Source organism: Rattus norvegicus, chromosome 4 (assembly GCF_021556685.1).
Source record: "Rattus norvegicus strain SHRSP/BbbUtx chromosome 4, alternate assembly SHRSP_T2T, whole genome shotgun sequence".
NCBI classification, from domain to species: Eukaryota; Metazoa; Chordata; class Mammalia; order Rodentia; family Muridae; genus Rattus; species Rattus norvegicus.
Genome location: NC_141537.1, coordinates 117722071 through 117742333, shown reverse-complemented (window position 1 = coordinate 117742333; position 20263 = coordinate 117722071). Strand labels below are relative to the sequence as shown.

At 37.3% G+C, this 20263-nt stretch overlaps 1 protein-coding gene and 1 pseudogene across 50 annotated transcripts in view; both read right to left on the bottom strand.

Moving 5' to 3' along the window:
- Positions 1-8395: 8395 nt before the first annotated feature.
- Positions 8396-20263, bottom strand: part of Zfp638 (zinc finger protein 638) — a 122327-nt gene continuing 110459 nt past the window's right edge. For 18 of the 50 annotated variants that reach the window (XM_087657438.1, XM_087657441.1, XM_087657439.1 and 15 more), the window contains 7 exons: positions 17817-19032; positions 17166-17231; positions 15382-16297; positions 13692-13793; positions 11258-11356; positions 10366-10484; positions 8396-8706 (listed from right to left, as the gene is read on the bottom strand). In XM_087657438.1, the coding sequence (XP_087513564.1) occupies positions 8641-8706; positions 10366-10484; positions 11258-11356; positions 13692-13793; positions 15382-16297; positions 17166-17231; positions 17817-19032 (2584 nt within the window). In that variant the 3' untranslated portion in view covers positions 8396-8640. 50 annotated transcript variants of the gene reach the window in all.
- On the bottom strand, positions 11897-12025 carry LOC120102633 (small nucleolar RNA SNORA5; annotated as a pseudogene).

Genomic DNA, 20263 nt, shown 5'->3' with positions numbered 1-20263 from the left:
AAAAGATGAAGCTTCCCCTCACACACATACATATACCAATCACCAATTCATATATACTCTGTGGTAGTAATGTGTATCAATTGCACAGACACATACACACATGAATGGTTACATGTGAAAAATTAGACTAAAGAATGTCTTGATAGCTTGTAAGCATTATCTACTTTCTATGTAGTTAGTTCTAGGAAAGGTAAGTGCTTAGGTAAGTAGACAAAGATCTACCTTCTGAGGGTGGGCAGGTACCATACTGTTAAAGGTCTACGCAGAACAAAAAAGGGGAAGGCCAATGTATTCTCTTCATGAGCTTACATATCCACCCTTTCCTCCAGCCTTCAGTAGCCCTTTCTCCAGGCCTTTGGATATTAGCTCTCCTGCTTCTTCAGTTTGGAGGTAGCATGTTGTAAGACTTCTTGGACTCGTAATAGTGCAAATCAACTTCTAGAATAACTGTTTATTATCTCTCAGTTGCTTTCTCCACATCCCATTGGTACTTTTTCCTCCAGAATACCAAATATCACACAGAGAAATCTTCTAAGGATGAAGGTAGGAGGCAAAGTTGATAATGAGGGTCCAAACTTATTTTCCTCAAAGTGGTATTATCCCACTTGATGAAAGAGGCCATGTCATCCTATAACGAACCAACTTTAACAAATATAAAGAAATGTTTCGGGCTGGAGAGATGGCTCAGCAGTTAAGAGCACCTGACTGCTCTTCCAGAGGTCATGAGTTCAATTCCCAGCAACCACATGGTGGCTCACAACCATCTGTAAAGAGATCCGATGCCCTCTTCTGGTGTATCTGAAGACAGCTATGGTGTACTTATATATAATAAATGAATAAATCTTAAAAAAAAAAAAAAAGAAAGAAAGAAATGTTTCAGGTCCCAGTAGTGAGAGGTCAGGTACAGGTGCTAACTAGGCCCCTTGCTAAGATGCAGAATAAGGGCACAGAGCTTACATATGGCTGTTATGCTGTGTCCCTGGGCACAGACGAACCAGGGAGCTTTCTAAAATTCATATACCAAAGACTCTGTTTGACTGCTGGAGATACACAACCAGAAAGGCCTAGTGAGCATCTCAAGAGGAGGAACAAGTGAGGACACTTTTGCCCCTCCTTGGCTAAAAGTTAAGGCTTTGGAATAGAAAAGGTACTAAAGACTGTAAATAGCTGGGCACTGTGATGTGCACACCTGCACTAAGCCTCAGGAGTTGAATGAGGCAGGATTTAAAAAAAAAAAAAAAGTACTTTATCACGACAGCAGGAAAGATGCCTTGAAATGGTCTCAGGAGTCTTTCGATTCAACCTCAATGCAAAAGTTAAAATTCCATTACCTTGGTATTCTCATGAAGCTGGCCTGACAGGCATGCAGAATGTTAAGAATTTACAGGGTCATAGAGGCTTCTGCCCAGACTTCAAAGGATAGCCCAGAAGGCAGCCAACAGTTGGAAGGGCTGTTTAATTCCTGTAGGATTTTCTCAAGGAAGGTGCAAGGAGGTGAAACTCGAGAAACAGTAGGAACTGCAGAAATGTGGAAATACCAGGCATGAAACACCTAAGGTCACAGGGAGCAAGCAGCACTACCCTACAAGACAAGGTGTATGGACCATGACTAGCAGGGCCAAGGTCATGGGACCGACCAAGATTTTTGGTACTTACGTCATGTCACTGTGTTTCCAAATACCTGACATGTGGCTATAGGAATTAATGTTTGCTTGCTGAGTTTTGGACCTGTTTGAGACTTAGCCTTCCTTGCTAATCACCCACTTTTCCCCTCTTGGATTGTTTTCCCTGTGCCACTGTGTAAAGAATGTAACTACTTGATTTTAGTAGCTGAATAAGTATTTGCCATCTGTCAGAGATGACTCTGAGTCCTTGGAGGACTATTGAAATGGACTAAATACACAATGCATTAGGATGAACATGACCCTATAAGGGCCCAGGAGGAGAGCGTTTTATTTGAGTGTGAAATGTTCCCACAGGCTCTTATTTTGAAAACTTAAGTCACAAAAAATAACAAACAAAAAAGGAATAAGACTGCTCACTTACTCACGTGTGCTCACATCACTTGCCTTAGGAGAACTGAGTGGGGATCTGAGTTATGACCTTGAGTCTCCAGAACTGTGAGCTAATACGTCTATTTTCTTTATAAGGCAGCCAGACTCAGGAGACTTTTTATAACAGAAATATATAATGCAGCTTTTCATTTTTTGTTTTTACTACCAAGTTGCCAGAGTATTGCTCCATTTTATATGTACATTAGCAAAGTAAGAGTAATCTAGGAGCTCAGCAGTTAAGAACACTGGCTGCTCTATCAGAGAACCTGCTTTGTTCCCAGAATTTATATAGTGGTTCATAACCATCCTTAACTTCAGTTCCAGGGGATTAGCTGACGCTTTTGGCATCTGTGGTGCCAGGCAAAGTACATGAATGCAAATATATACTGGAATACGAAGAGTGATTTAGTTTCTCCATTCATTGTCAGCACTTTTTTCTTATCACTAATTTATTCTCACAGGTGTGTAAGGATAGGTCACCATGGGTTTGCTTAATTTTTTATTTTTTTTTAAAGATGTATTATTTATTATATATAAGTACACTGTAGTTGTCTTCAGAAACCAGAAGAGGGCATCAGATCGCATTACAGATGGTTGTGAGCCACCATGTGGTTGCTGGATATTGGACTCAGGACCTCTAGAAGAGCAGTCAGTGCTCTTAACCCCTGAGCCATCTCTCCAGGCCTTAATGTTTTTTACATTGTTTTTTTATGCATACGTTTTCCAGCCTGTATTGATTCCCAGGAACTGAAGTTAAAGACAAGCTGTGAGCCACTATGTAAGTGGGTGACAGAGCAAAAACCGAGTCATCCGTAAGAACAGCAAATACTCTTAGCCACAGTGCCATTTCTCCAGACTAGTACAGTTTTAATATGCATTTTTCAATGACTAACAATATTGTTTAGTGTTAATTTATATATCCACCTTTGCAAACTGTATGTCTGATGATTGCTAATATGCCACTTAAAAGTATTGTTTTAAAACCCACCCCTTTGGATTTTTGACTGATCTGAAACTCATTGGGCAGACCAGGCTGGCCTGCTCAGCCTCTATAGTGTTGGGATTAATGGTGTCACCTTGTGGGGAAGACTATATATATATATATATATACATATATATATATATTCTAACCTTTGTTAGAATTTATATTAACTCTAGAGAGCATTTTGTTTCATTAACTTTTCTATTGTTCGCCTAATTTCACTACTTAACTATTTTGTTTCCTTTGGGTTTAGTTTGCTCTATTTTCTAGCTACCCCCACCCCCTTTGTACTGGAATCTTAAGGTAGGCGCTTACCTAGTTATTTTGGGATCTCTTTTCTCATTTAAGCATTTCACTATCGGCATGGGCTATTTGTGTGTGATCTAATCGTCAAATGTTTAGTAGTTGTTATTCTGCTGCAGGTTTCTAGTTTTAACTGTACTACACCCCAAGAACATGATTTATTTCAGCGTTCCTCAGGCACTTGAAAAGAATGTGCATTTTAAAACACATTGTGTTGTGTGAAATGTGCTATAAATACCCATTAGATATTGTTAATTGGTAGAGTTGCTTTTGGTGTAGACCTGAATTTATTACATGCAATTTCTAAAAGCTTATGGTACTGTAACCTGGCTTTACTTTGAGGCCCCTCTTTAACAGTTATTTCTTCCTTTTGTGTTTAACTCTTCATATCTAAGCTACCCAGAGAGCACTTAGCACAAGCTACATTGTCATGCAGTGCTTCATGCTCACGTTCTCAAGTAAGTCTCTCAGGACAAAGCATGTTTTATAGACAGATGGTCAATCAATATGCACACTCACATACACACTTCTAAGTTCAGCACTTACCTCAGAAACCTAAACAGAGATGTTGTACACCGTTTTCGTTATGAAGATTTAAGTAAGTCAGAGCTAAGAAGTAACTACAACGCCTTGGATGTTCTAGAACTCACTGTGGAGCCCAAGCTGGACTTGAATACAGAGATCTGCCTGCCTCTACCTCCTTGACTGCTAGGTTTATAGATATGTGCCACCATGCCCAACCTCCCTTTTCTGTTTTGAGATAATGTTTCTCTATGTATTATTTACCAAGCTTGCCTGGAAATTTATAGTCAAGATGGGCTTGAATTAACAATCTTTCTGCCTTAGCCTCTAAGTGACAAGATCACAGATTTGTGTCAACACCCCAGCATGCAAATAATTCCAATAAAACCTCCCCTTAAAAAAGAAAAAAACTTTAAAATTTTCCCAAAATGTAGCCCTCTCCCAAAGAAAATGATAAAATTAACAAAGAAAGTTACCTGATTCCAAGAAAGGTAATACAGATTGAACAAGAAAAACATAGACATTTAAAAATATACTAATATACTTTTAAAATCAGTTCAGAGGAATAGAAATATTTTATAAAATCGTTAACACAAGATTTAAAAATGTAATCATGGTAAGTGAAACTAAATATAATTTTGGATTTATCTAGATGGTGGTAAAACTACTACAACTCCCAGTGAAAAGTGCATATACATTGACTGACAAGACGAAGGTAGATAATGTAGCCCTGGTACAGTGTATTTCTGGCCGTGATGCCTAAAGCAACATCAAAGTAAACAATCTGACGGGCTGTCTATCATCCCACAGTTCCTAAAAACTGTAATTCTTTTTGTCTGTTTGAGACAGGGACCTACTATGTAGCCATGACTGGCTTGGAACTTGCTTATGTAGACCAGGTTGGCTTTAAGCTCAAAAAAGATCCACCTGCCTCTGCCTCCATAGTAATAATTTATAAACAGTAGATTGTTCCAGAAATTTGAGAATTATAATATCAGAATTTAAATGGCTCCAAGCTGAGGAACAAGTCTCACTAAAGTCAGGGAGGGAGGGAAAGAAAGAGGGGAGAGAAATCAGGTATTTTTCTGACTCTGATGAGGCACACAGCACTGTCTATAGCAGTTTTAACAGACAGAAGCAATCAAATTATAAGGTCTCTAGGTCTAGGGATGTGCTGTAGACTTGGTTTAATGCTTGCATTATGGGTTCCCTTGTCTAGGAAACCCAAAGTCCTACCCATTTCCCTGCAGGCGCCCACCAGGCAATTAGAGTATGTGATGGTTTGCATATGCTTAGCCCAGGGAGTGGCACTATTAGGTGTGGGCCTTGTTGGAGGAAGTGTATCCTCTGAGAGTGGGCTTGGAGACCCTCTCCTAGCTGCCTGGGGATGCTCAGGCTATTCCTGGCTTCCTTTGTAGAACTCAGTTCCTCTTGCACCATGCCTGCCTGGATTCTGCAATGCTGCCATATTCCCGCCAAATGACAATGGAGTGAACCTCTGAACCTATAAGCCAGCCCCAATTAAATGTTGTCTTTTATAAAACTTAAATTGGTCATGGTGTCTGTTCACAGCAATAAGACCCTAGCTAAGACAGGGTGGATTATGCAACTAGTGCTACGGGGATTGGAGCTCAGTAACAAAGCACCAGTCTGACACATAAAGGGCCCTGGGTTTCCTGTGCCAAAGAGCCTGAGGAAAATCAAAACCAAAACCAATAAACATATAGAACTTCCAATTTATAAACTGACAACATACAACTGGTCTGCAATCAATAAAATCTAGATCAAGTGAAGTACTTCTCAAACTATGTATTAGATTGTTTTTTTTTCAACTGCAGATGAGTACTTTTCCAAAACATACAAAAATAAAACATAAATATCTAGACAAAACACCGAATCCAATAAAACCCCTAGTTTATCAAAGAAATTACAAAAAAATATATTTCAGAGGCAGGTTGATCTCCATGAGTTCAAGGCCAGAGGGGTCTACTTGAGGAGTCTACAGATCAAGTTCCAGAATAGACAGGGCTATGCAGAGAAACCCTGTCTTAAAGAACAAAACATTTAAGCCAGGCACTCAACTGAGTGCCTCATGTGTATGTAGTAGGCAAATGTCCTATCTCTGAATCAAATGCAGCCCTGAAAAACTATTAATAATTATATAAAGGCCCACCATACAATCACAATGTATGGAACTTATTTGGATTTGGGTTCAGACATAGCTTTAAAAAGAATAGTGTATGCATCTGTAACCTGGGAGGGTAAAGAAACAAGAGGATCCCTCTGTTAGCCAGTCAGTCTAGCTAAGATAGTAAGCTTTGGGTTTAATGAAAAAACAATCTCAAAAATTAAGGTGGAGGGGACAGAGACTGCTCTAACAGAGAAAGCAGGTTTGATTCCCACACCCACACAGCAGCTCACAAATGCCTGTTACTCTGGCTCCAGGGGATCTAATACCTTCTTCTGGCCTCTGGGGCCATCAAGGCATGCTTGTCATGCAGATGCATTTTTTTTTTCAAAAGGCAAGTTTCTGTAACATTCATTAACAGAGAACGAAGTAAAAATCTAAAATTTTATAGCAAGATGGCTCAGTTAATAAGGGTGCCTGCTGCCAAGCCTGATGACATGGATTTCATTCCTAGAACCCACATGTAAGGCATGATACTAACGCACACGCACGCACATGCATACACACAAGAATAAAAGTACTTCTTATAAAGGCCAAGGTGAATGTGGCCTACTTTTGCTTTAATGTCTACTGGTGAAACAACAGAAACTTCTACAAAGTGAGCATCAATCTAAAGTCAACTCTCGGGTTGGGGATTTAGGTCAGTGGTAGAGCGCTTGCTTAGGAAGCACAAGGCCCTGGGTTCGGTCCTCAGCTCTGGAGAAAAACAAAACAAAACAAAACAAAACAAAACAAAACAAAACAAAACAAAACAAAACAAAAAAACAACTAAAGTCAACTCTCCACCAATAAGCAGAATCTGTTATGAACATGTACTTCACAGCAGCAAGATTAAAGAAAGGTAAACATACTTCTGAAAACATCAAGAACACTTTTATTAAAAAAAAAAAACAAAACTCAACAAAAATCTGCTGCTACGAGAGTCTCACAAGGGAAAATTATTTGTGACACAATTGTCATTATTGGTCATTGGAATGAAAAAACCCCTTATCACTTTCATGCTTTAGCAGTTCCTTTTACACTAACTTTCAAATCCTGACACATTAAGAAAGTAGCCTTTTCCCAGATAATTAAAAGGAAATAAGACTTTCCTACTTGGTGCTAAGAATAAGGACCAACACTGACCCAGACAATGTCTAGGCTGATGAAATCTAAAGCTTCCTTGGTTGCAAATATTGGCCTATTTTTCTCCTACTATTTAGAATCTTTTCTTGTTACTTCTTAACTCCAAGAGCCTTGACAGGGACAAGCCAACATTTTCCCCTTCACTTCCCTAGTTAGTATTCTGCATGTATTCTGTAATGTAGCTTGGGCTGAACAGAGTATGCAATTAGTTTGAATGGCAGAGGAAAACAAAAGGTAGTATAATCTTTACTTTAAAAACATTTAAAAAGCATTCTAGCATAATTTTATGTGTATGGGTATTCTCTGTCTCTCTGTGTGTGTGTGTGTGTGTGTGTGTGTGTGTGTGTGTGTGTGTGTGTGTGTGTGCGTGCGCGCGCGCGCGCACGTGTGTGTCTGTGTCTGTGTAGTACCATAAGCATTCCTGGCACCATGAAGACCAAAAAAGGATGTCAGATTTTCTGCAACTGGCGTTAAAATGATTGTGGGCCACCATGTAGGTGGCTAAATATCAAACATATATATATATATATATATAAAAGCAGCCGGTGCTCTTAACCTCTGAGCCATTACTCAAGCCCCAGAACTTCACTTTCTGTTGGCTGTATAGCAGAACCTTCTGTGCTGTGGTGGGCTGCACCTAAAGTGAGATTTTCTGAGTTGCTGCTTCTTTCTATTATTAGTTATACAGAAATGCTGAGGGGTCAGAAACGAAACCTACTTAAGTTAGCAGATATGTCTGAAGTATTGACTGATCAGGAAGGATGGGGTCTAGCCTCTATTTAGAAAACATTCAGTTATTTTTTTTTTTTGAGGCTTTTCCAACTTCTTACACACTAAATTATTTAGATGTCTTAAAATCATATTTGGAAATCCATAAAAAGTAGAAACTGCTCTGTATATCTAAACTAGTACTTCCATGATCTGGCAGGTCCTTTCTACAAACAGATAAAAATAAAGCTTTCCTAACACATATAAAAGTTAAGCAATATTTAACTCAAACTTACCTTGGCCAAACATGATGTCATCTCATTATGCAGAAAAATTGAGCACGTAAGAATCAGACCTATATACATGAATAGCTGAGACAAAGTAACACATCATGCTATTACTTCCAGTAACACATGGACTGCCAAATACTCTACATCCCGGGGATGCAAAGAAGAGCCTTGCCTGTATCCAGAGGCAAGCAAGCCTTTACAAATCAACACAAACACAACAGTGTTGAAATATACAGTAGGAACATTTATTTTAACATTTCTAAAAGGTATTTCCATGCCTGATGATTTGATATAAAAATCAAACCCATCATATTTTCCCATCAGTTTCTCTACATCAAGGGCAATCAGAAATTTGTACAACATGAATATGTTTCTGAAACAAAAATTACAAATTAAATGATAACAAAAATACACAAATCAACTGGACCCTAAATGAATCTCTACTGAGTTCTTCCCTCCTCTCCTCCATCACCTAGAGCTTCTTTCTTCAGTCTCATTCTGCTCCTTTTCCTTCCTTTGCTTGGCCATGAACTTCTGTAAAAAGCAATTTTCAATATGAAACATGTTAGATGTTGTTTGCTATGTGTGCAATCCTAAGTGTATTTCATTATATTTATTTTAATTTAAAATTTAAATTTAAAGCAGTGTCTTCATTACATTCATTCCTTGCCCTAATAATCCTTCTGATATTCCATGACATGCCAGGCATTATGCTTGGGACTTGGGACTTAGTAGTAGATAAGAAAAATAATGCATTTGTCCAAGTGCTTATCCTATAAAGAAGGAACCAAAGAAAAGCAAAACGAAAATCACTGTAGGTGGTGGTAATTAATATACCAAATATAACCAGAAGAAAGCAGTAGTGTAAGGTACAACCTAGTGTTAGAAGTCCTTGCTGAGCCTGTCCTTATTCTTGGGTTAAATCCCTAGTACCACAAAATTAAAATATTAACAAAGAAATTATGTAAAGTTGATCTTTTTGTGGATATAGGGTCAAGTTTGCTTTCTTTTCCTTAATTTTGGTCTTATGGGACAGGTTACTCTATGTAGTCCTGGCTGTCCTGAATTCACTATATAGATCAGGCTATCTTTAAACTAAAGAGATCTGCCTGCCTTTGCCTGCCAAGTGCTGAAACTGGAGGCCTGTGCCACCACAGGTGGGTTTTGGAGCTTGTTTTTTGTTTTTTGTTTTTTGTTTTTTTTTTTTTTTTGAGCAAAGGCCGCTCTTAGTAGTTAATATTTGAGTAGAGACCAAAAGATAGGAAAGGATTAGTAATTAAAGAAATGGCATAATGACATCTGAGGTATCAGGTACAAGGAAGAAAACGAGTAACAAGACAGAGGTAAAGACACAGACCAGGCAGGTTATGCAGTATCACAGAGAACCAGTCAGTATGTATATTACTCCAAGTGTGATAATATGAAGCAGTTGCAAGATTTTAACTAATTTCTTTCTTTTTAAAGCAAAGTTCCCTGACTAGCCTTCAACTCTATGGGTAGATTATTCTCAAACTCAAAATATTCACCTGCCTCTGCCACCAGAGTAACAGGATTAAAGGTGTATGACACCACATCTGGCCTCAGTCAAAAGACTTCAAATGGAAAAAAAAGCAAGATATAATAGGTTAAAAGCATAAGGAGAATAGTAAATTTAATAAAATGTGTGAGGGAGGGGTTAGACGTAGAAGTAAACAAATCTGGGTGAAACTCTAGGTTCAAGGTCTGTTACTAACTAGCTTGGTTTTAAAAGTTCAATACACAGAATGTATGAAACAGCCTCAGACAATCAGGAGCAGAACTACTGCTTCAGCCATGGCTAAAGTTACTCTCTAGAGCAGCACCTTCTCAGAACATACATAACAAAAAAGAAACTAACATTTTTCTTCTAACTAGAAATTGAGAAATACTAATATGTTAGTATGTACAGGCATTTGCAACAGAACATCAGGATAAAGGAGGTCCACAAGACACTACTGGCTTACACAGTCTGTTCTAGACAATGATATTGCTCTAGGAGAAAGATAAGGGCTAGAGACCATAGTAACATACAGTGACACAGAAAATCAGGGACTTTTCAACTTAGGAGCAATGAACTGTGATAAATACTCAAGTTCTCACAAAAAGTATATACTTTAGGCAGACTCATTTTAAATCAAAAGATGGTGACAACACTTGAAGATTTGTATGTGTTACCTCTGTATTTTGTTTGTGACGTGTGCTCTTGCAGTGATTTGCCATTGCTTTTTCACCTGAGTAGAAGAGGGAGCAAATTGGGCAGAAAAATCCAGCCTTCGGAACAAGAAAGTCTAAATCTAGAAGACAGGAAGAAAGAGACAGAGAAATCCATCAACAATGTGTCAATCGATCACTTTATCCGAACCTGGCAAGCACACCTAACACATAGTACACCCCACCCACACACACAGAGTACATACTGCTGTATACTTAGAACAGCAATGAAGCCATAAAACATGGATTTATTTTATTTGAAGATCTTGAACCTAGGACACTCTACTACTAAGCTCTATCTCCTAGCAGTTCAAAACATGCATCTTTATTCCAGAATCTCCAGAGAAGCCAGAATGCTAATGGCTTCGAACGTAGGTTAAAGAATGAGAGAGTAGTTGGGGATTTAGCGCAGTGGTAGAGCACTTGCCCAGCAAGCGCAAGGCCCTGGGTTCAGTCCCCAGCTCCAAAAAAAAAAAAAAAAAAAAAGAATGAGAGAGTAGAAGATAAACATCTCAAAAACACCCTATTAACGTTAAAGATGGAAAAGCTACACAATGCTGGGCTGCTAAACAAGTAAAAAACCCTTCAATTCAGCATAGTGGTTACAAGCAAAGTTTCCTATTAGTAACTGGAGTTTTTGCTTGGGGACATATAACCCAGTTTTTACCATAGCAGCAAACAGAGTACAACAAGAAAAAAAGCATATCCCAGCCTTCAAGACTAAAATGAAAACATCCATGCCAGGATTAAATAAAAAATACCCTAGATAAGTTGTATTCAGGAACACCAGGCAAGGTTAACCTGCTCACTTTTGACTTCACAGGTATTAAAAAGCAAATGTCATTTTTTACTTTACCTCCAGAGACATCAGATGTCACTGATTTGCCTATAGAAGAGTCTTCAATCTTCCTACGTTTTTCATCAGGTTCTAAATCCTTTAGTTCAGCTTCATCAACTAAAGTCATTAAAAGTTCAAGGAAAAACATGAAGTTATTTAAAGTAGATTTGCCAAATTAACATTAGATATTTTCTAAATTTCAAAACTAATTTAAAACTCATTGAACTTTGAATATGCCTTAGTTAATGATTCCCTGATCCGAGTAGCAAATATAGATATATTCAATGGATGTAGGAGAAATAAGGCTAAAACCTATGTAAAATTTTATTGGTATAGCTTCAGAAAAGATAAGGGTGACAATCAGTATTATTTTTAGTTAAATTAGGAAACAGAGAGTCTCATGATATCTTTGTAATCTTCACATCATTGTGAAATACATTGTATTTGCTCCCACACAATAGTCTTGTTTCCATGCTATATATTTGTGTGTATGCGTGTGTGTGTGTGTGTGTGTGTATACACACATGCATATATATTCATATATATATATATATATGATCTAAATTCTGCACGAAACACTGTCCTTTCCTCAACCCTGTCGCTTTCTTGTTCTCCCTTTCTTTTAGCCCTCACAGTCCTCTTTTATTTTTTTTTCCTTGATGTGTGTGACTAAATTCATCCTGAACCTGGCATGGGAACAGGTCTCAGGAGTCACAGTTTCTATGGCAGCCTTCTGGGCCAGTGCATGCCATCATTAGGACAGGCACTGAATTTGACACAGCTACACACAGTCCTCCTTTTAAGAGTCAAGTTCTGTAGTCTTGGCAAGAGTTAATTTTAATTTGGATATTCCAAATTGGAGGGAAAGTATGAGATCAATGGAAATAAGCACAAGGAAAGAGTAATTCTGTCCTAAAGTTGTTCCTACCCAGAAACTTTAATCTTACCCATCAAATCTTAAAAGTCTATTGAGGGTGTATACATCCTTCCCTTGACTTGATGGTCAAACAACTCATTCTTTCTGCTTCTGATCTCTTATTTTCTTTACTAATGTAATAAATTTTAACTTATTTATTACTTTATCTGCTCCTGCCACTCCAAAGGCATATGTGCTTTAATAATGGACTGATTACACACGACAGTATTATATTATATAAAAGCTACATAATAATTAAGAGTAGACTAAAATAAATCATTTAAGTTTAAAATTGAGTTGCAAATGACTTTCTGAAGCTATTAGGTCTTTTGAGGAAATTAATAGAAAAACAATTATTAAAAGAACCATAAATCTTTGACAAAAAAACGAAACAAAAATACTAAGGAACTCACATTAGGAGCTACTGGTACAATACAACTATTAACTACAGCTTAGTGTAAAAATTTGTTATAGAAAAGAGTAAGGGATACCAATTTGGTCATGAGACATGATAAACAGTAACAAACAATGCCAAGAACTCAAGACTAAAATAAGAGGGGAAACATTTTAAAAATGTCTGGATCAGTGCTTCTCAACCTTCCTAATGCTCTGACCCTTGAATACAGTTCCTCCTGTTGTGATGACCCCAGCCATAAAATTTTGTTGCTATTTCATAAATATAATCTTGCTACTGTTATGAATCAGAACCTAAATATTTTTTGGAGACAGAGGTATGTATTCCACAGGGGTAGTGACCCACAGGTGAAAACCACTACTCTAGATGCTGTATTTTGTTGCTAGGGGGTATTCCAAAGGCAACACTGACTTTTGTCCCTTAATGACAGAGAGTTTAGTGTAGTTTATGTGTAAGGAGTCGATAAAGGTAAAACTCAAGGTGGCCATCAGAGAAGATTCATTCTCTTTGGTAAATAGAGAAGAAAGCAGTGAGGAGTTAGCTAGGTAATAGAAAAGGAAATGTTATCACCATTGGTTAGCAAATAAAATAAAAAGGTGTGGAGGATGCAAGGAAGGTAGAGGGATCAGATTCAAAGAACTTTTCCTCCAACCAGAGGGCAAAGACGGAACTACAACGAAGATGGTGAAGGACACTGTCATCCTGGAAGAGGCTTCCTTTACCCTTCCTAATCAACAAACCCTTTGAAATCAGGAATTACCTTAGCACTTTACTGCCAACAAAAGGAAGGATATTGGATACAATGACATATTAAATACAATGACAAGTTATCTGTTGGTGACAATGTTTATAATCCTTATTTGTATCAACTTAAATATTATTAATGCTGCTTAAGCATTCTGTTTAATTTATTGGCTGGATGCCTGGAAGCAACTGTAAGTAACAGATAGATCTGTTCTAGTGTCACTGTTCCAAAACCTCTCTAAATTATGAAGAAAGAAGTTTACAGGGCTCTTTTATGCCTGCCTGATGCCTTTCTAGTTTCTAGCTGGTTATACGTGAAAGCTCCATCATGATCTCATGTTGTGTGTTTTTTTTCCCCACCCAAATAGCCCCTTTACCTCCTTCACTCATTTGGAAGGCCTCTTCGCCTTTTGCTGGTTCTGCCACTTTTTGTGAGAGTGATGCTTTCCCAAGTCTAACTCTCTTCAATGGTGTTTTAGCTTTAAAAAGAAAGCCTAATTTATTGCTTCATTAACAGTATTTAAATTGCTTTAAATTTAACATATTAAACTAACTAGAGATTCTAATATTTTTTGCAAAAAAAAAAATACCTTACATTTGGGGAGATTGACTTTTTGTTTCTGAGACTTTCTTATGTCTCTAAAGCCGAGTGCTAGATTGCGGGCATGTGCCAGCACACATGGCAAGGAAACAGTACTAAATAAAAATCTATGTTAAAAAGCAGTTTAGTTAGAATAACATCTCATGTTTTTCCTTTTGTGTTTTGAACAATTATTCCTTTCACGGGATGGCTTTATACTTTCCCTGGCCAATCCAAGGAGATATTCCTGATATTCCATTCTTACTTTAGTTAAAAATTTCAAGGTTTTCTTTCATTTAAAACAAAAACAAAAACAAAAACAAAAACAAAAACAAAAACAAAGACACGGTTTCTCTGTGTAACAGCCCTGGCTGTCCTGAAACTGCTCTACAGACCAGGCTGCCCTTGAACTCAAGATATCTGCCTGCCTCTGCCTCCAAAGTGCTGAGATTAAAGGTCCACACTACCACTACCTGGCTTACTTTTTTTTTTAACCTTTACAAAGTAAACATTTATTAACACATGAAATAGTTTCAATTATAACATCTAAGGAAACAAAATAAACTACTATTTGAACTCCTCACCAAGGTGACTTTATTCTGTAATATAGTATGTCAACTGGGTTCAAAGTTTTCTAAATGGAAATTAATTTTGTCCTGCAAGCAAGCAAGCTGCTCTATTATTCTATACCATCAAAATCATTGTGCCATGTGTGGTGACTCTCACCTGTAATCTTGGCACTTGGGAAGCAAGAATATTCTGAGTTCAATTCTGTATTTTGAGTTCTAGGCCAACATGGGCTACAGAGTCAGACCTCATCTCAAAAGACCAAAATCTGCCAGGTGTGGTTATTCACATCTTTAATTCCTGTACACAAGAAGCAGAAACAGAGATAGCTGATCTCTGTGAGTTCAAAGCTGCCTGGTCCACAAACGGATTTCCAGGTCAGAAAGGTTCACATAGTGAGAACCTGTCTTTACAAAAAAAGCTGAACAACACCTCCATGATTTTTCCTCCTGCTTTTTCTAAACCTCAGTTTAAGCCACAAGTGGGAGGCACTGTAATGTGAACACTGTTCACTTTAAAAACTCGTTCCCCGGAGTTGGGGATTTGGCTCAGTGGTAGAGCGCTTGCCTAGCAAGCGCAAGGCCCTGGGTTCGATCCCCAGCTCCGGAAAAAAAAAAAAAAAAACTCGTTTCCCCCCCATCCATAATACAATCTATTCACTGAAGCTCTACACTGGCTGCTTCACTTTGTCTCCCGGTTTTGACATCCTTTCTTGAGGTTTAACAACGTGGTATAACCTGTGCTCCATAAACTAAATGTGTGCAACCGTACCTGTTTCTGTGGAAAGCTTGAGGGGTTGTCACTGCCAGCTTATAGAAAACCAACAGCATGACATTATTCCCACTGTGACACTATGTTACCACCAGTTTTAAATGTAATCTCATGAAACAGAAAAGAAATGAACACTTTCAAGTATCTACCTGCCAAATGTCTTTCAGTCATGGTTTTCAGATCTTTCTGTGTAACAGTCTCACTTCCTGGACCTACTTGGGAGAAAGGATCAAGTTTTGTCTTCTTTGGGTCCACAGCTCTCCTCTTTCTAGTTCCTTTTTTATCTGTACGGTGGTCAATTTTGCCTTGTGCTAACTCAACTTTTGAATCATTGTCTCCATCCTCTTCATCTCCAACTTCATCCACAGTAACAAAATTCAGTTCTTCTTTAAGGTTGTTAAAATCAGCCAGAGAGTCTTCATCTTCTTCAGTTACTTCATCCAAAGTCATTAAATGAAAATCACTGCTATCATCCTGTATTTCATCTACAGTAACTAAAGTAGAAGGGTCTTCAGGCATCTGGGAAGAAATGAACCCAATAGAATCCCTTTTATCTCTTTTAGCATTCAAAGTAGCAAAGGTTATGTCTGCTGACTCTTCTACTTCTCCAATTTCATCAACAGTTACCAAGCGTTCCTGTTGAAGATCTCGCTCTTCAGCCATGGACAGGACAGTAACATCTTTAGGTCCACTGTGGGGAATGCAATCATCTTGGTCAATTAGTTCATCTAAGGTAAGAAGGGAGTTAGAATTTTTTACCATTTCTTCCATATTGAGCTCTTCTTCATCAATGACTTCATCCACAGTGACTAGAGCTTGCGCAGTTGAATCTTCTTCCTCCCCTATTTCATCTAATGTTACAAAGGACAATTCTCCCTCAACACTGTGAGGAACAGAAGTTTTCCCCTTTTTCTTTTTTAAGTTAAGTTCAGGGGATGGAGAAATTTTGAGGGCTTCCTTTCTTTTTCCTTTTAATGGATTCTGCTTGGCTTGAGAAGGATTTACTTCTTCTATGACTTCATCCACAGTAACAAATTCATCCAAATTAAATGTAAATAATGGTTCCTGTTAGAGAGTTAAGAATCAGCACTGTCAACTATGACTGACCACTGGCTAGTCACAGTAAACTAATATGCAGATCATCTGTGAGAATTTCACTGTAAAGACATTCCCTAATACTAAAACAAAATTAATGTTTTATTTTAAAAAGGTTCCAAAGTGATAAGGCTAGAAAGATGGCTAAGTGGGTAAAAGTGCCTGGCACCAAGTGCACTGGAGTTTAATACCCAGGTCTAATGGTAAAAGGAGAGAAGTCCTCTAACCTCCATATATGTAAGAGTATATACATTCAAGAATATACACACACAGCACACAATTTTAAAAGTAATAATTTATACTTTAAAACTACATTTCAAACACTTATCAAAACAACTGTCATACAAAGAATCTACTCTTCCATATGTTAAGTATCTAGCAAATGTTCACTTACTAGACACCTAAAAGTATCTCAAAAATAAAAAGGAGTTTACTATATCAATTAATTTACATGTATTTTTAACTCATATAATACTAAGGAAGTTTGAAGTTCATATTGATAAAACTCTGAGACGATTACTAAAACTTAATAGCTAATATAATTGTATTTGAAAACATTATTTTAAAATTGGTACCATAGTAAAGAAATTTCTAACAGGTTTTGGCATTTAATATGTTGTCAATGAACCACAGCTATCACACAGAGTATATAAAACTATTTGGTCTACCACAGCAACAGCACCAAAGAATTAGTGGAAAGCATTTCATTCCTATATACCTTTCACTCTCTTCAAACCCACATTGCATTAACTATGAAAAGGTGAGGGCAAGTGTATTAAGACAGATGGGTACTGCTGTGGAAGAATGTATATAGAGAATGCAGATAGTCTCATTTTACCTCTTTCGATTTGGAACTTCTATCAGTAGTACTTTTAGAATTCTTAGTGTTCTGCAAAGCCAATGCCTAAAATATTAAGAAATACAGAAAAAAAAATTTATACCCAGGTTATTACTGTTCTTTAAGAAAAAAGAAAAAACTTAATTAGCAAATGGTCAATTATGCAAACAGTTTTAACAAATATACCAAACTAAATCAATAATCATTTAATGGTATATGAAGTCTCTAAAAGCTATAGCTAAATTCAGTTTCTAAGATCTTTTTTCCTCTTTGCCCACAATATCTAAGTTTAGGCAATTAGTGAACTGATAAAAGAAGTTTTAATTTCAGAGGAACAAGAATGCCAATGAACATCCTAGGAGCTACTACAGACCCATCCTTTAAAGCAGTTATTGTTTGGACCAAAGTTTAATTCAGCTACATTTGTGATCATGTAATAATTTCCAAGTGTGTGAGTAAATGGGAACTTTGAGCTCAATACTCTAAATGTCTACCAGCTTTTTTATCAATGGAACTGTTTTAGACAGGGAATTGGGAGCTTGGGGCTAGAGTGAAGAGATGAAAACATGAACCAAAACTACACTTCCTATTTTAAAGCTACAGCGCTATGCACTTCAAAGGTACACCGAGCCATTCTTCTACTCTCCTCACCTTATTGTTGCTGTCATCCCGTTTCATGATGGGAGGTTTAGTCTCTGTTTCCTGAGACTGTTTTGTTATGTCCTTGTAATCCACTTTAGAATCCTTGCACTGAAGGGCTGAGATCCTTCCACTGCACCCTCTGTTAACACCAATCTGAGTGGGTTTGGATTTACTGTTGCTTTCTGCCAAGCCTGATCTGGTATTTTTAAGCAGACCAAATTCCTTGGCTGAAACTTTCTTTTCAGCATTTATTTGCTCTCTAAGCACAGGTTTTGGAAAGATGTTCTGACTTTCAGTTTTTGAAGGTGTACTTTTTGCTTTAGGAGAAGAGACCACAGTAGCCTTGATGCTTGACTTACTACTGTACACACTTGATACAGTCAGCACACTAGTTTTACCAGTTTCATCAGGCTTACTGCTCTGCTCCACTCCTTTAGCTGGGTCTGCCTTGATTACAGCACTTTCAATTGGCTTTTCTCTTATGGCTGCAATAATCTTCTCCAGTTTTTCTGCAAATATGTTAGCTTCACTCTCCTCAGCCTTCTCCATTTTCATTTGTAAATCCATTCTGGTCCCCGTAGTACTAAATTCATTTTCCTTCTTTTCATCCACACTACCTTTTTCAGTAATATCCTTTTTGCTCACAGACTTCTCATCTTCGTAACCTCCTTGTACTTGGGTCACAATACAAGCAGATGGCAGTACTTCTGAAACAGTTTCATGTTTATCCACTTCAGCTATGGCTTCTACCATAGGCTGTGCACTTCCAGAAAATATATCTTCTGTTTCAGATGGAGACTCTTCTAGAATTCCCTTGATGTTCCTTTCTTCAATGAAGACACTGTCGGATCCTGGTAATTCTGTTTCAAGGTTTGTAACTTCTGCCTCTTCCTTTTCAAAGTCACTGGCGTACATCTGCTGCTTTAAAGCAGACTCATCTATATTTTCACTGAATAACTCAATATTGGCTGGAGTGGATGCTACAAGAGGAATTTCTATGCTGACCTCTGCTCCTTGAGCTTCAAGTTCTAGTGTTTGAATTGCAAAGTCAGACTCACACAAGGCTTGTTTGGGTTCTTCCTTACCAAGTTCTTCCTGATGCACTGAAGGTTCTGTTCCAATATTGGAAGTGGTTTCTTCTTCAACCTCACTAGGTTTAACAGAGGGACTATCAGCTGCTGTTTGTACCTCACTTTCATCAACAGGACTGTTTTTCAAGTCAGGGCTAAAAGTATTTAAAAACAAACAAAAAAGAACACAAAACAAACAAAAATCAAACTATGATGAGAATTCAATCATTGTAAAACCTTGTTGATGCCAACTGTACAGGTTTCCTAATGCACAAATGATAAGCACTGGGAAATCCAGCCAATCAGCATTAAAGTGGCCAAGATGTTCTGATGGAAATACACAAGGTGAACAATATAGAGAGCTTCTATCTTTTTAATTCAAAGGAAACAACAGAAAAACTAGGAGTGTTAATATCTTCCTTTTACTTGTGTGAGTTAACAATTTTTCACTCCTGCTTCAGGTTTGTACCTAAAAAGACTGAACAAAAATTTGAGACATCGCAGATTATTATTAGCCCTTTACTCATGACACAGGTAGCTAAACAAAGTGTGTACAGTTTTATAATAAAATTAGTGACCATACATGTAACCTTAAAATGGATACTGAACTTCCATAAAAACAACATGAAACTGGCATGGAGAGAAATGCCATTTAACCATTTTATCTCCTTTTTGAATGCAAAAGACCTACTTTAAATTTTCTAAAAAAAAATGTATTTATGAATGATAACATTTAAAAGAAACCTTTCTTTAGAATCACCTAGGTAACTTTTGAAGATTTAAAATTCTAAGTAAAACTGTTAGAACTACCTAAACATAACATACACTCTTACTATAAACAAACCACTCATTTAGTTATCATATATTTTGATTATCTAGATAAACTAAAGAAAATGCATGGCTAATTGTATATAAAAGGATCATGTCTAACACAGTCATGTAATTTTGTTACAAATGGAAAGTTAGAGAAAGACACCAGAAAGGGATCAAACATTATAATATAGTTAGTATTATTAACTCTTTGTTTCCAAGGAGAGGATAAACTGTCATTTCTGACATGCTTTTCAGAAGATGGCCACATGTGCTTTACTTGACACTAGATAATGTCTATCTCTGTCATAAGATGCTATTTTTATTTCAGAGATTTCAAAAAGGTGCTATCTGCCCTGGCCAGGGTCTAATTGTTAAATTAAATAAATTGGTTCCCCCAGAAGAATAACCGGAAGTTTATAAATAAACATACTGTTCCCTGTGAAGCATAAGAAGTTTAAGATGAACATCTAGGGACCGTAGGTCTTAATAACAATATATAGTAATTTCTGTATGAACTATTTAGTATATTCAAGTGCTCCCATCTTAAATTATTGCTATTTCTAACACCGAAGA